The following is a 15,796-nucleotide window of genomic DNA, read 5'->3' on the forward strand; positions in this document are numbered from 1 at the left end:
CTGGAATATATACCAACAGATAAATGAATGAGTTTTATGAGCACATTTGTGGCTGGAAAGGTAAAATCTCCAGAACTAGGGTGTGTGTGTGTGTATATATGTATATGTATATGTATATGTATATGTATATGTATATGTATATGTATATGTATATGTATATGTATATTATATACACACATAAATACACACACAGAGAGAGAGAGAAAGAATGTTTATTATAGGGTCATTTTCCTTTCAAATAAGTATTCATAATCAGTTGTTTACTATAAATTTTTGATAAGAGTAAGTGCATCATCTTGAAAGATCTCATGTGCAGGATTGTTTGTGTTTGGGCAAAGCTTGGAATGAAATGCTATTTCATATTGTATTTGTTTTAATTAAAATGTTAATACGAATGTTTGAAAACAGCTGAACAAATGGGTTCCCTTATATCTTTCAAAGAATAAGGAAGAAATGGCATAAATCAAGAGTTTAAAACTTACCCTCAAAAGTGGATAGATGGATAAGCAAGAACTGATTTTGATTTGGATAAATATTACAAAACTCCTCTGGATAAAATAACTGGTAGTTTGCTTTATTAAGCAAACTGAAGCATTTCTGTTAGCATCTCAAAGAACTGACTAGATAAACTGTTGAAATTATGGTCTAATTATGTTCTTTAGTTATTATAATAATATCCATAAATCAGACACGAAAAAACTTTGTAGCTCATTGCAGAGTCTAAAAGTGTATCTACTATAGAGTTATAGCATTTAGCATATTAAATAAATAAATAAATAAATAAATAAATAAATAAATAAATAAATAAATAAATAATTTTATTTCTATACCGCCCTTCTCCTGAAGGACTCAGGGCGGTATACAGCCTATTAAAAGCACAAAGACAGACATCAGTTAAAAATAATTAAAATTATTAAATAATTTCTGCTCAAATTTAAAACCCCAAAAATTTAAAACACCCAATTTAAAAATCATTACATTGATAGCCTGGCCTGGCGGAACAACAGGGTCTTGAGGGCACAGCAAAATACACGGAGGTCGGAGATCTTACGCATCTCCGACGCAAACATTGTCATGCTAATGTGGTATTCTTACTTGAGAGTAAATTATGTAGATATATGCATAGTATGGAGCTGTACACCTTCCTAAGAATTTATCTAGACAACTAATCCAAAATGGGTTCTAATTACCATAAGTTTTATTTGCAGTATAAGATATTCCATTATAAAGGCAATAGAATGATACTTGGCAACATAAACTCCTACTACTTAGTGATATTTTTTTTCCTTCTGCAAAAGCCTTGCATCCAACGCTGGATATTTTTGCATCCATGGCATAGCCACAAATACATCGTATCATCTCATCTAATGTAGAAATTAATATCTTAAAAATTCAAAACAGATTCTGGATTTGCTTGGCCTTAGAGCATGAGGATTGGAAAAGACCTAGGCTTAATATTTGGCAGAAAGGATGAGTCACTTCCCTTGGTGACTAAGGGATATGGCCAGTGGTGGGATTCAGGTAATTTAACAACTGGTTCTCTGCCCTAATGATTTCTTCCAACAACCAGTTTGCAAACTGCTCAGAAAGTTAACAACCGGTTCTCCCGAAGTGGTGCGAACTGGCTGAATCCCACCACTGGTGTTGTAGTACAACATATTTGGAGGGCATCACATTGGAAAAGGAAAATCTACAATTAAATAACACACCTCTCTTGGCTGGGATGCCCTTTCAGTAATTGAATTGTGCCTCTTGTGGTGTTTATGCTGCGATAGTGTTGCCCCATACCAGACAACAAAATGAATGTATGTTTCAATCAAAGTTGGGATACTTGTAGCATTTTTTAGACTAACATATTTTTTTTTCAAAAGCATAAACATTGATGTATGAGAGTTCTGCAGTCTCATGCTTGATTTTGCTCTTAAAAGTTTCTTTTTCCCCAAAGAGATATTGAGATCTGTAATGCAATGTCTTAGGAGAAGAAAATGCCCTGATATTTTATGCATTTAAATATATACTTCTGGGAAAGGAACCTTAGCTTTCATCAGAATCTCAAAGGAGTCCATGGCACAAAAAATTTAAGAACCCTTGATTTGGGGTGTTAACCTGTTTATTAGGACCTTCCTGGGAATTGATCTAGCTGCGTTGCATTATCGTTATTGAACTTGCACATATCACTAAGAAAGTGTTAACAAACATTTCCCAATGGCTTGGAAAATGTGGTATTTGTAATCTGTCACCTGTGTTTAACTTGCACTGGTATAACCACTTTGTCTTCCCCTCCCTCACTTCAATGTATATAACTTCCCATCAGTTTAGCCATTCTATACTTCTGATGAAATGTGATGCAGCTGACAAAACCTTATGCCTTTTAACAAAATATATTAGACTGAAAAGGCACCTTTTCAGCTTTCAATTTTCCTCCTGATTATTGGCCACCACAGACTAAAACGGATCTCTTCCTAGTAAATTACACCCAGTTTAACATTTTAGCTGAAGTGTTGGCTCTCCCTATGTAAGCTGTCTCTTGATTAAACGCCAGAAAACAAAGAAATCAGATCTTTTCTCTGTTCCCTTTCTGTCCTACAATCTCTCCGTAGTCAGAATTCAGGATTCTTCTTTTTGCCTCTCTTGCACTCTTTGAATAGGGCCAGCATTCAGATGTGGCAAGTTTCTTTGGAGGCATTTCTTTAAATGTGGTTTTATTTGCATTTCTAATATAATATGAAGAATTAGATAATCTGAGTTGGACCCAACTTAATGCATTTGAGTCTGGCTGCGGATCTCTCTGTCTCTCTCTCTCTCTGTGTCTGTCTGTCTGTCTGTCTGTCTGTCTATCTCTCTCTCTCTCTCTCTCTCTCTCTCTCTCTCTCACACACACACACACACACACACACACACACACACACACACACCTACCTCTTTGGAGAGAGGTTGTGATTCAGCTTTGGAGGCCTGCTTAAAACTGGACACTGTTGGCATTAAACTCCTCCCTTCAAGCAGAACCTAGTCCCAAAGAGAGGAGGAGAGAAGCTGGCTGCAGGACGCAGAGGTCAGTGCTCTGTTGGTGCTGAAAGCAGATCAAATTAAAATCTTTCTGCTCTGTTTCTCCAGATCACAGCCTTGGCAGCCATGTCTCGGCCCCTCACCGACCAGGAGAAGCGTAAACAGATCAGCATTCGTGGCATTGTTGGAGTGGAGAATGTGGCTGAGCTGAAAAAGGGCTTTAACCGACATCTACATTTTACCCTTGTTAAGGACCGCAATGTGGCCACCCCTCGGGACTACTACTTTGCCCTGGCCCACACTGTACGGGATCACCTGGTGGGCAGGTGGATCCGCACCCAGCAATACTACTATGAAAAGGACCCCAAGGTGAGACAAATAAAGTGGGAGAGATTGGGAAGCTAAAAATTCATTGGTTAGCTTAAATGGTCAAGCATTTTATGTAAGTCTTCATTCAGCATGGAAAATGTTCTATGGGACTCTGAGGCAGCACATGTTCCATGAATGACAGTATGAGTTCTCTCTGTTGACATTTAGAATGAAAAAGAACCTTGACCCAAACCAATAAAATGAGATTTTAAATGAGAGTTGGAGAAGGCAAGGAAGCATTATCCTTCCCAAGCTTTGGGAAAGAAAAAAAAAAGCGTTCTTCATACAAGACAGAATCAATGTATCAGTCATGTTTCAAATATCCGATGTCCACCAGATTAGAAGATTTTTTTAAAAAAGATATTAGCCTGCGGTCTCTTCAGTGTAGTGGGTTTACAACTGAAAACGGCTTGCAGCTTTGGCCCTATTGGCCAGGAATTCTGGGAGTTGTAGTCTCATCTCAATTGGAGGTGAGGGTAACTGCAGAGGATGGTAACTAGAAAAAGACTCACATTCAGAGACAGTATATGTTTGAATGGCATTTTTTGGGGGGGAGGGAGAAGAACAAGCCATGTCTTGTAATTTCTTCTTAGAAATACCTATCCGGCTAGTGCAAGTGCCTGTTTTATTTATTTATTTGTTTGCTTGTTTGTTTAATTATATTAGTTGAACTCAATCTGGTTAAATGAGATCCCCATGTACATAAAAATTCCTTGTCTGTTCAACTGCGAAATAAAGAACACGGTTACTCTTAAGATTCCTCCCCCTCCTTCCTGCCTAAATGATCAAAGGAATTCATCATTCAAAACAAATAACATGTGTTATTACTTCACACAAAAAACACTGGCATACCTGGAAGAAAAAAAAAATAAAGCAGGAATGTATCCTTTGTCATAATTTATTTATAAATATGCCAGAAAAGAAAATAAGTGTTTCTGATGCAGGCAGGAAAGTTGCTCCTTTTGCATCCGATTTAAGTGTCGATGTCACTCTTTCTATAATTAGTGAAATTCAAGGAGAGCCAATGTACATACGGTACAATACAGCAGGTATACATAGATAACAGCCCAGTGAATCAGAGAAAATGTGTATTTAAAATTAGCTTCAGCAAACTTACTCTCAGAATTAAAATGCAGATTTTGAATTGATTCTGTACTCTCCTAGTTCCTAATATAGAGCCGAACAATATACTGGTGGAGTCAAACAATAGGTTCTGGGAGGACTGAAGTTAAAAATGGTTAAAGCAATAAAGGAAATGGGGTGAGATTATGTCACATACTGTGTGGAACTACGGTAAGATTTTTGGGGGGAGGGAAATTCACTTTGGTTTTGTGGGGAGGGCAACTTCCTTCTTTTATTTCCAAATCTATATTGGGGGATGCAAGGAAATGCTCATCCTTGTCTTTCATCTGTCATCTTTGAACTGAATGTTCAGGACATCAAAAAAAAAAAAAAAAAAGCACACATTTGAGTAAATTAAGTTTAATCAAACCTTGTATTTGTTAAAGGGCCTGGCCTGGCTCCTTTATTTACTTCAGTTAGGCCAGCCAAATCTATAACAGCAAGATTACCGTTAGGTGTTTGGCTCTGAGATGATTTTTTTTAAAAAAAAGTTTGCTTACTAAACAGTGAAAAAGCAAAGCTAGCGGGGGAAATACTTTCGGAGTACTCCGCACACCGCTGGCAATGAATGAATTGCATTTGGTTTTGCTAGACTAATCCTTGAAAGTGGTGTAGAATCATCTGGGCCAAAGGTGAGTTTGAGCCGATTTCACAATAGTCCTTCAAGTGAATCGGTGTCCTTTCTAGATAAGGTCCACCAAGTTCAGCGTTCTTTGTACCCGTCCTAGAAACAAAAAAAGCAAGTCCACAAGTGGATCATAAAAATTCTGAAATATACCCAGGAGCATAGAAACCCACCTGTACTATCTTACTACTTACTAATCTAGCCCAGTGCTAACTACTGTACTTCAATATCAATGGTTCTGCAGAGCTTCTGGATGAGAAGACTATTCCCCATAATCTGCTGCCTGAGCCTTTCCAGGGCTTCTTCTAGACCTTGAAAGCTGCAACCCTCAGAGACTCCAGAGCTTATTAGATAATTATTGCATGTAATAGTTAATACAACAAAGGAAGAAATCATGGCTATAATCATATTAACTAGATTGCATATTGATTACATTGAATTGCAATTCAAATACTGTCTCAGCCATATAGACTATTGTTTTTAGTGAAGACCTCTAACTAGCATGCCACTTAGTAGCTGAGTGAAACTTAGAAACTTGGCCTCTGAAAAGGTTTTGCACCCTGATATATGGGCCCGGAGATGCTCTGCATTCCTTTGACTTGGGGTTCCATTGATTGAGATCATTCCAAGGCGTTGTTCCATTGGTGGGTTTGTTTGTTTTTTGGCTTGTTGGAGGAGCTTCTCTTTAGGTTCCTCCAAATGTGGATAGGTTGCAGTCATGGAATCAGGAGTTCTAGGCTGAGTGAGATATTATTATATACTGTTTTTTTTTTCTCCCAGAGAATCTACTACCTTTCCTTGGAATTTTACATGGGCCGGACTTTGCAAAATACCATGATCAACCTAGGACTACAGAATGCCTGTGATGAGGCAATTTATCAGGTAAAGAAAGAAAGCTGCCAGTCATGTCCTTTTGAAGGTGCAAGGAAGGCTGTCTCTGATAAACTACCTATTCTGGCGAACCGGTAGCAGCAGTGGCGGGAAGCTCCACCTGGACGCTTCTGCGCAGAAGTGCTGTGCATGCACACAAGTGCGCACGTGTGCAAACTGGTAGCAATGGGATTTGGAACCCACCCCTGGTTGAAATTCAATAATGTCTTCTCCATAGCTTTCCCACTTAAGATCTAATTTTTCCCACGTTGGAACTGTGTCCTCTTCAAAAATTTCTACCAAAGCTGGATTCTGCTCGTTGCAGGAAATGCAATCGTGTGTGGGCACTGAAGTTTAAATCGGAGCAAATGTTGCTCAGATTTTGGGGAGGGAGGTACTTATTTTTTCATTTGTATCACTTTACGTACCTTGGAGCCTCTCTTAACAACTCTAAGGCAGGGTTGGGCATCCTCTTTCCTTAGCATGTGGCTTCTAGGTCCTCTTTTTGTGGCCCTCAGATACCACCAGCCACGATTACTGAAAACTGCTAGCAAAATTTCCTGTCATTTTCACTTGGGAAACAAATGAGAAATCCAGTGTTAATTCTAGAGTGGGCCTATAAAACAGAGGCAATGCTATTTTCGGTTCTCTAAAAAATTACTCTTCAAAAAAAGATTCCTCCGCATGTTCTGTCCCCAACCCCACGCACACACACCAACAGACGTTCAGGAGTTAAAGACCAAACCAGCCGGCAAAATCCTTTTCCTTATGATAACGGAACTTGGCAACAACCTAGTGGCTGCCTGCCAAGAATTTATTATTTACAAAGAGGAGAGATAACTTCTCCCCACTTCTGATACATCAAAGGAAAGCAGCTCAATAATTACAATCAAGTCCAGAGATAACCCCGTCTTAAAGCAAAAGTCCAGCAATGCAGAATGGCGTGGAAGCTTTCAGCTTTGTTCGTCACAAGGTTTGACTGGCCACCACGCTCCCTTCTATATCCTGTGGGGTGTGGTCCAGTGACTCAGCCTAATCTCGGGCACGCCCTTTCTTCTGTTGCGCGCGCTTATCTCTGTGACACTGGCGTGGGTCCAGCCAAGACTCATTACCCTCATCACTGTCCATCTGTGGCTGCGTGGACGTGCTTGGCCCTGGCCCTATCTCTTGCCCTTCGGCGGACACTGAAGGCATTGCCAGAGAGGAGGGTCCTGGAGAGGGAGGCCTTGCCAACTCCTTCCCTTCACTCTCGGAGTCTTCTCCTGACGATGACACAGGCTCCGGTAACAGAGCCACAACACCGCCTCCCTAAAATGTTAGCTGTAAACCTGGCTATCAGAATATGATCTACCCCTGCTCTAAAAGGTATAATGTTTTCTGTGATCTTGTGTATGAGAGTGTTTTTTAATAACAGCATTGTTACAATGCTTGCTGTGTAGAATCTAACATTCCACGCGAAAGAAATCTACGCAGGCTTGCAGGCTTTTTGTTCATGCCTCCAGGGTAGCCAGAAAAAAGATACGACCCCATGTTCATAGCAAGTCAGTTATGTGAACTTGTCTTGGTTACCAAATAGCCAAAGAGGATACTGTGGTTTATAGAGTATTTCTGCAATAAGGCCTTCTGGGGAAATGACTACTTTTCTTTAAATTGAGGGTAAATGAGCTTGACTTTCTCTAAGTGGAAACTCTTCCTAGCTCACATAGGGCAATATATGTTGCAAATTGGTACCATACTTTGGTTCTTCTTTTATCATGAACCTAATTAATTCTGAGCACTTCTTTTGATTTTGCAGATGTCCTCATTTTTTTGTAGATCTGTTGAAGGATTAAATCCAGTCTACATTTCCTTTCTTTTTTTCTTTTTCTGTTTGAATGCACTCTGGAGTGAATTCCGTTATTTGTAATGAACCACTATATGAAGCAATGTTCAGAAGGAAACTTTGGAAATATGCAAGAGATACATGCAGTTAAGCTAGATTGCCTTGCAGAAATTTGACTAATCCACAGTAAAACTGCTTTTTTCTTTCAAGCATTTTCCCATTTTAATTCTAGCCAACTGTGGTGAATTCCTTCAGAACCACTGTGCAGATCTCTGAACCTGATGCTATGAAAAATTGAGCAAGCTTGGACAATCTTAATGGCAAAAGCCTTTCTCATATTTTTTATTTTTATTTATTAAATGTTGAAACTGTATTTATAGTAGTACAGTGTATAGTATATACCAGTGATGGTGAACCTTTTAGACACCGAGTGCCTAAACCCGTGATGGCGAACCTATGGCACGCATGCCACAGGTGGCACGCAGAGCCATATTGGTGGGCACGCGAGTGTTGCCCTAGCTCAGCTTCAGCATGCATGCGCATGCTGGCCAGCTGATTTTCGGGCCTTCTGAGCCCACTGGAAGTCAGCAAATGGGCTGTTTCCAGCCTCCGGAGTACCTCCGGGGGCGTGGGGAAGGCTGTTTTTGCCCTCCCCAGGCTCCTAGAAAGCCTCTGGCGCCTGGGGAGGGTGAAAAACAGGCCTACCGGGTCCACTGTGCCATCACATGCCAAAAACAGGGGGAGCATGGGGGGGTCACGCGCATACACAGGGGGGGCAGGTGGCATAGAATTATCGGTGTGGGCACGCAGGTGCATGACCACCCCGCACTCCCCCTGCTTTTGACATGGGATGGCAAAAAGGTTAGCCATCACTGGCCTAAACTGTGCATGCCCAAACCGAAAGGTGCATGCGTACACACAAACATGTGCATGGTCATGCACACATGTGCAGCAGAGACCCAAAGATCAGCTGGACGGGGGGAGGCAGGGCATCCCAACACCGGCAGCACAGCAAGAGGTAAGATCTTTTTCTTTTGCGAGCTTCTGTTTCGTCGTTTAAAGGGGAACAGAAGCTAACGAAAGGAACGCTATGGAGATCTGACCTGGGGCGACGGCACGCGTGCCAGCAGAGAGGCCTCTGTGTGCCACTTTTGGCACGTGTGCCAAAGGTTCGCCATCATGGGTATATACTATATTTATAGCAGCTCTTCCATCCCTCTCTGACTTTTTAACACCCAAGCACAATTTTGATTGGATTCCATTTGTCTCTGTATGGTTTTTTTTAGCTAGGGCTGGACATAGAAGAGCTGGAAGAGATTGAAGAAGATGCTGGTCTGGGCAATGGAGGTCTTGGCAGGCTGGCAGGTAAGCAGTCATTGCATAAACATACATACATTGCATACACATCATTGCTAGGATGTAGCAATGGCCTATTGACAACCTGTCCCTTCTTTTGCTCTTCCTTTAAAGTCAAATTAAGACTGCAGTAGGGATGGACAAGCCAAGCCATTTGTGGGTTTCATGACTCCCATGATGCATTTATGATGGCCTCCTTCTCTACTTGTCATCCAAATCTGGAAATAGTATTCCGTTTGAGTGATTGTAATGCTTTTGGAAAGAAGGACTAAAATGTATAATGATCTCTCTCTCTCTCTCTCTCTCTCTCTCTCCCTCCCTCCCTCCCTCCCTCCCTCTCCTCTCCTCTCTTTCTCTCTCTCCCTCCCTCCCTCCCTCTCCTCTCTTTCTCTTGTACTCAGTTTTGTCTTGGCCCTGCCCATTTTCCTTGTTTTAGCCCTACCCATTTTTCAAGTATTTATTTATACATTTATTGGTTCTATTTATATGCCGCCCTTTTCCGGAGACTCAGGGCGGCTTACAATGCGTTAAGCAATAGCCTTCATACTTTTGTATATACCTGCTTAGTAGGGCTTTCGGCCCCCCCCCCCCAAGCGATGTTCTTTTTTATACAAAGTCAGCTTATTGCCCCCACAAACCAAGTCCTCATTTTACCTACCTCGGAAGGATGGAAGGCTGAGTCAACCTTGAGCCTGGTGAGATTTGAACTTGCAGTAATTGCAGGCAGCTGGTGTTACTTAACAGTGCTTTAGTCTGCTGCGCCACCAAGGCTCTTTAAACATCTAACATGCCACTTAGGCAAAATGATGCCCTCCGGGTATGCCTTCTCTGGGCCCTGTTTTAAAGTTTTTAATAAAGCAGTGAAAAGTGTGTATGGTGGAAGATTCTAACTTCTTCCCCTTCAGCAACTTTCTTCCCTAAATCCTTGGTTGAATGAAACTGTGTTGAGGTGTGGTGGATGCTGCCCAAGGAGCTGAACCCAATTTTGTTTCCCTCCCATAGCTTGCTTCCTTGATTCAATGGCCACCCTTGGCCTTGCAGCCTACGGTTATGGAATACGCTACGAGTATGGCATTTTCAACCAGAAGATCAGAGAAGGATGGCAGGTAACTACGAACAATTGGAGGTGCTTCCCATCCAACATTATCACTCCAAATGCTGGACAAGAAGACTATTTTATGACACATGGAGATTACAGAAATACATATTTTCCTGGGTCTTTTTATTTTTATTTACTTCATCCCACTTTTATTATTTTTATAAAGAACTCAAGGCAGCAAATACCTAATACTCCTTCCTCCTTCTATTTTTCATATAGCAACAATCCTGTTAGGTGTGTTGGGATGAGAGAGAGAGGGACTGGCCCAAAGTCGCCATTCAGCTTTCATGCTTAATTCAAGACGGGGTCTCCAAGATGATTTTATGTATTTTTTATTAATCAAATTTATATAGATGCCAATCTCATCAAAAGTGACTCGAGGTGGCACACAACAATTAGATAAAAACCATATATAAAATATAAAAATCCATATTAAGCATAAAAACATAAGATGCAAATCTTAAATGAAGGGTGGATAAAAATGGCCATCTCAACAATGGTAAAATCTTAAGCAAGATTTTGGTTTAAAAGCAGCAAAATATGTGCAAGGGCTTTACACATAAGTAAACGAAATCATTCTGTTTGTTCTGTTGCATGAAGTGTTCTGTATGGTATACTCCTAAGCAGTGGTGAAATCCAATTTTTTTTACTACCGGGCTTGGTGGGCGTGGCAGGGGAAGGATACTGCAAAATCTCCATTCCCATCCCATTCCAGGGGAAGAATACTGCAAAATCCCCATTTCCTCCCCACTCCTGGGGCAAGGATATTGCAAAATCTCCATTCCTACCCCACTCGGAGGCCAGCCAGAGGTGGTATTTGCTGGTTCTCCGAACTACTCAAAATTTCCGCTACCGGTTCTCCAGAACCTGTTAGAACCTGCTGGATTTCACCCCTGCTCTAAAGGTTCAGGAGTTTCCGAAATCAAAGAATTCAAGAGGCCTATATGAACCTCTTCATATAACAAGAGGGAATGAATGCAGTTGCACCCATCTTGACCATCAAAGATCTAATTAAGAACTGCAGGTTAATAAAACGCCTAAGGAATAAATTGTACTAGTTTAGAGAATATCCAGTCTAGTATCTAAGTACCTTCAGGGATGTTATAAATACCTTCATTTTGTCACTGGAAGTAGTTATAAAATGTCAACATGTTGGAATGAAGTTGAAATTTTTATCTAACTGGCCTTTGGTAGCATATTTTTATTATTTGGTGCTGTATTTGGTTGTGTGAGTTTTCTTTAGATTCTTTTTATGGTGGAATTTATCTTGGCTTTCTGTTGTAAGATAGATTTGTAAACTGTTGTATATATTTTGATTAAAAATGCCAAATGCCATCATACTGCAGCCAAATTCATTTCCTGCTCTACTTTTGTTCATTTAAGGAATATATTTATTCAAAGAACTATATAGAAAAGAGTGAACATTTACAGTAAAGTCTGAATTCCTAGACTGTGCAAATAAAAGAGGGAAACCTGTAAATGGTTAGATTTGTGCTCTGTCTTTCTTTCAAAGACTTCGAAGGAGTTGGGTTAAGATAATGATTAACAAAAAATAAATAAGCAATAAGTTGACAAGCAGATCACTGGGGTTTAGGTGAAAGGATTACAACATAGCATGCATTGGCTAATTCTTGATTCAGTGAGAACTTTCTTCAGGTGACAGACAGGAAGTTCTGTTGGATCATTAATGTACAGTAGTGAGATTCTCAGTGCAAAGAGAAAATGAAATTATCTGTTCTTGAGCAAGGAGAGGAGAATTCTGTTTTCTTTGTACATCGATATTCAACTCATGAGTGCCAATTATGATAATGAGCTATGATAATGAGAATAATGAGCTGTTGAAGAGAGTTTAAAATAGGATAGGATAGGATAGGATAGGATAGGATAGGATAGGATAGGATAGGATAGGATAGGATAGAATAGAATAGAATAGAATAGAATAGAATAGAATAGAATAGAATAGAATAGAATAGAATAGAATTTTTTGTTGGCTAAGTGCGACTGGACACACAAGGAATTTGTCTTGGTTTATATGCTTTCAGTGTACATAAAAGAAGAGCCAGTGATTGAAATGGGAAATTTGTGCTTTCCATATACAAGTTCCATCCCTGATCATGTCAATGAAAAGATATGGCTGCAAATGATCTAGAAGACAAATAAAGACCAATGGACTCATTTCTTCTTGTCCTGCATAGCTTGAAGTATCTTACTAATGCTTGGCTTTTTCTCATTGCAGGTGGAAGAAGCTGATGATTGGCTAAGACATGGAAACCCCTGGGAGAAGGCTCGTCCAGAGTACATGCTTCCTATTCATTTTTATGGAAGAGTGGAGAATACACAGACTGGTGTGAGATGGGTTGATACTCAGGTAATGCCTCTTGGAGAAGGGAAGTATATTTCAGTCATGATAGTTGTGGGGTGGGAGAATTTCAAATGTTCTCTGCAACCATCAAGCTTAATTGTGCGATCTTAAGCAGATAATTCTACTGTGCAGCCAGATTGTAGAGGAGAATCATGCCTGGTGGCCCAAATTCTTTGTGTACATAAGATTAGTATCTAAATGCACCACAAAACCTAAGTGGGGGGTAGGTACACGTTTTCTGAATAGTTTTTATCCCAGAGCTATAATTGCACTCAACAATGAACTAAAGGGCCACCATCAGTGAGCTGTTGGACACTATTACTTGGTCTGTTGTGTGGATGTTTGGGTGGTTCAGGGGTGGAGAATTGCAGTGGGTGGGAGTGTGTTTGGGGATTGTTATGTGTGTTGGACCTGGTCTTTGGGTGTTAAGTGAATTTCATTGTATGGGTATACTGTGTATACATGTACAATGACAATAAAGTTGTTGTTGTTGTTATTATTATTATTATTATTATTATTAGTAGTAGTAGTAGTAGTAGTAGTAGTAGTAGTAGTAGTAGTAGTTTTGGTTTAAAATCCATATACCACTTCATTAAAATGCTTAAGTAGCTTAGAACAGTGGTCCCCATTCTTTTTGCCACTGGGGACTGTTTTTGTGGAAGACAATTTTTCCATGGACAGATGGGTGGGGAGGAAGAGCACGAAGCCTAGATCCCTCGCATGCACAGTTTACACAGTAGGGTTTGCACTCCAATGAGAATCTGATGCCTAATGAGCTGAGATGGAGCTGAGGCGGTGATGCTAGCTCTGGGGAGCAGCTGCAAATACAGATGAAGCTTGTTTGCCCACTGCTCACTTCCAGCTGTGTGGTCCAGTTCCTAATAAGGACGTGGGGATCTCTGGCTTAGAATAAACTTTGCCTGTTTTTGGTCTTTTTTTTTTTTTTTTTTTTTTTTTTTTTTTTTGCTGTGGTGGCAAATATACATTGAAATGACAATTATATTTTGTAGCATAGGGGCATCCTGTAAGATAGTGATTCTCACATCCACAGAAGTCACAAGGCAACCATAACTGGAAGGAACTGTAGGAAAACAGCAAGGAAAGTTTGGGAGCAAGTCAAGAGAGGACTCAGCCTAGAATCATTATGTGTCCACAAACATTCTAAGTCCAGTTCCCCCCCCCACTTGAATTTTGTTAACTCTTATCTAATACCAATTTAGTGTTGACCATTAGTTGACTAGATTCTTTTTTTCCCCACGTTTTATTTGTTTTATTTATATAACATTCAATTTTCATCAAACAGTGTGTGTTCTGGGTACAGTTATGTTTAGATAGTCATATTACACATCTTTGTTGTGATAATTCATCTCCATCATATTAATAATATAATAATGTAATAATATAATAACATTAATACTTAACACTTAACATAATCTTCTTTAACAACTCTCCACTTTACCGTTTCCTCTTTTTATATCTCCTCCTTTCTAACTACTGTTTCTGTTATCTAGCCATCGATAGAATATGTCCCATATCAAAAAATATTTAATTTCTTCTTTATCCTTAATAATAAGTGTTAAACTGTTCATTTCTGCAGATTCTAATATTTTCTTAATTACATTCCCCTCAGACGGGATCTCAACATTTTTCCATTGTTGCACAAATGCAATTCTAGTTGCAGTTAGATTCTTGTATATCAATTCGAGCAATAAATCTTCTGAACTGAACTATTTTTTGCATGTGACAGAAACCACTGAACATTATAATGGGTTTCTCTCAGTGGTGGGATTCAGCCAGTTTGCACCACTTTGGGAGAACCGGTTGTTAACTTTCTGAGCAGTTTGGCAAACTGGTTGTTGGAATAAATAATTAGGGCAGAGAACCGGTTGTTAAATTACTTGAATCCCACCACTGGTTTCTCTAGAATAACATTCCATTTTTAACCCACTATAACTGGAGCAATCTCTATCTTTAGGTTGTTTTGGCTTTGCCCTATGATACTCCTATTCCTGGTTATATGAACAACACAGTTAACACAATGAGACTCTGGTCTGCTCGAGCGCCCAATGACTTTAATCTCCGTGATTGTAAGTATTGTCTTCTTTCTTCTTCATTCTTTGCGTGGAGGAATTATTAGGAAAAATGTTCTCTTCAGGCTTGGGCAGACCTAGTTTTACAAGTCACCAAGGCCCACTTTGATCACACTGCCAAAGTTTGAAGGTAATTTCCCCACTGGAAAACAATGATGGAAGAATAGAAGAGCTCATGTCTATTGCACTTGTGTAAAAACAAATACTTTGCATGATTATTTTGTATTTTGAAGGGATTTTCCATTAATCTTCGTGCTTTCATTATGGGCCCATCCATGGTGGCCTTCATTACGGATTAAACCTTGGCATTGACAGAATTGAAGATTATAGCCCATAATAATCTATCATAAAGAAATAGATCTTCCTTTACCTAGTCATTGAAGTGTGTGGCCACAGTTCCTAGTGTAATCAGCATTTCTCAAACCCAAATACAGATTGGAGAGTGTCAGGGATTTGGGGAAGGATACAACATTTTTCTGACCTGCTGATAGCTGTGAAAAACAGAATTCTGAGTTTCTCTTCTGCAAACTAGTATAATGTCAAACTAATAATGGGGAAAGAGGTTTATTTTCTCCCTCCTAACCCTCTTGTCAGGGTTTTTTCTTTCCTAAGAAGAGTACAGGCTGTTTTCTGCCTTTAGCAATGTTGCCAAGAAAATAATTAGGAAATAACTAGATACATGAATGCATAGGAGAGAAGAAAACATCCCTGGTTCCAGGGATAGGAAACCTTAATCATCATGATCTATAGTTCACAGCAGCCTCTACACAGCCTGGACATCCAAATTTCCAATCTGTATGACTAATGGCTGAAAGTTCTGGAAGTCATAGTCCCAACGTAACTCAAGAACACCAGGTTGAGGAGAGCTCTGGGATAAAGGACTCCTTTTGAAGAGCTGAAAGGAAACTTGGTAGTTCACTTAGCAAATTTACTTTTTAAAAGTTAAAGCAAATGCCTTGTTTTGGGAAGAAGAAGCCCTGGACATTCCTAAAATAATTCTGTGCTAAATAAATAGGGAAAAAAAATGTTTTTTCAACTCTCCATTCCCCCCTCCCACTGATACTGAACAGTCATG

At 39.8% G+C, this 15,796-nt stretch overlaps 1 protein-coding gene across 2 annotated transcripts in view; it reads left to right on the forward strand.

Moving 5' to 3' along the window:
• Nucleotides 1–15,796, forward strand: part of PYGL (glycogen phosphorylase L) — a 45,396-nt gene that overhangs the window by 4,694 nt on the left and 24,906 nt on the right. The window contains exons 2-7 of one of the 2 annotated variants that reach the window (XM_070942999.1): nt 3,115–3,375; nt 5,903–6,004; nt 9,101–9,179; nt 10,173–10,276; nt 12,506–12,637; nt 14,607–14,718. In XM_070942999.1, the coding sequence (XP_070799100.1) occupies nt 3,133–3,375; nt 5,903–6,004; nt 9,101–9,179; nt 10,173–10,276; nt 12,506–12,637; nt 14,607–14,718 (772 nt within the window). In that variant the 5' untranslated portion in view covers nt 3,115–3,132. Of the gene's footprint in view, nt 1–3,114; nt 3,376–5,902; nt 6,005–7,254; nt 7,358–9,100; nt 9,180–10,172; nt 10,277–12,505; nt 12,638–14,606; nt 14,719–15,796 lie in introns of those variants that run through there. The other variant, XM_070943008.1, reaches the window with a different exon arrangement.

Source organism: Pituophis catenifer, unplaced genomic scaffold, assembly GCF_029215685.1.
Source record: "Pituophis catenifer annectens isolate HBS135680 unplaced genomic scaffold, rPitCat1.0.hap2 SCAF_1, whole genome shotgun sequence".
Taxonomy (NCBI): domain Eukaryota; kingdom Metazoa; phylum Chordata; class Lepidosauria; order Squamata; family Colubridae; genus Pituophis; species Pituophis catenifer.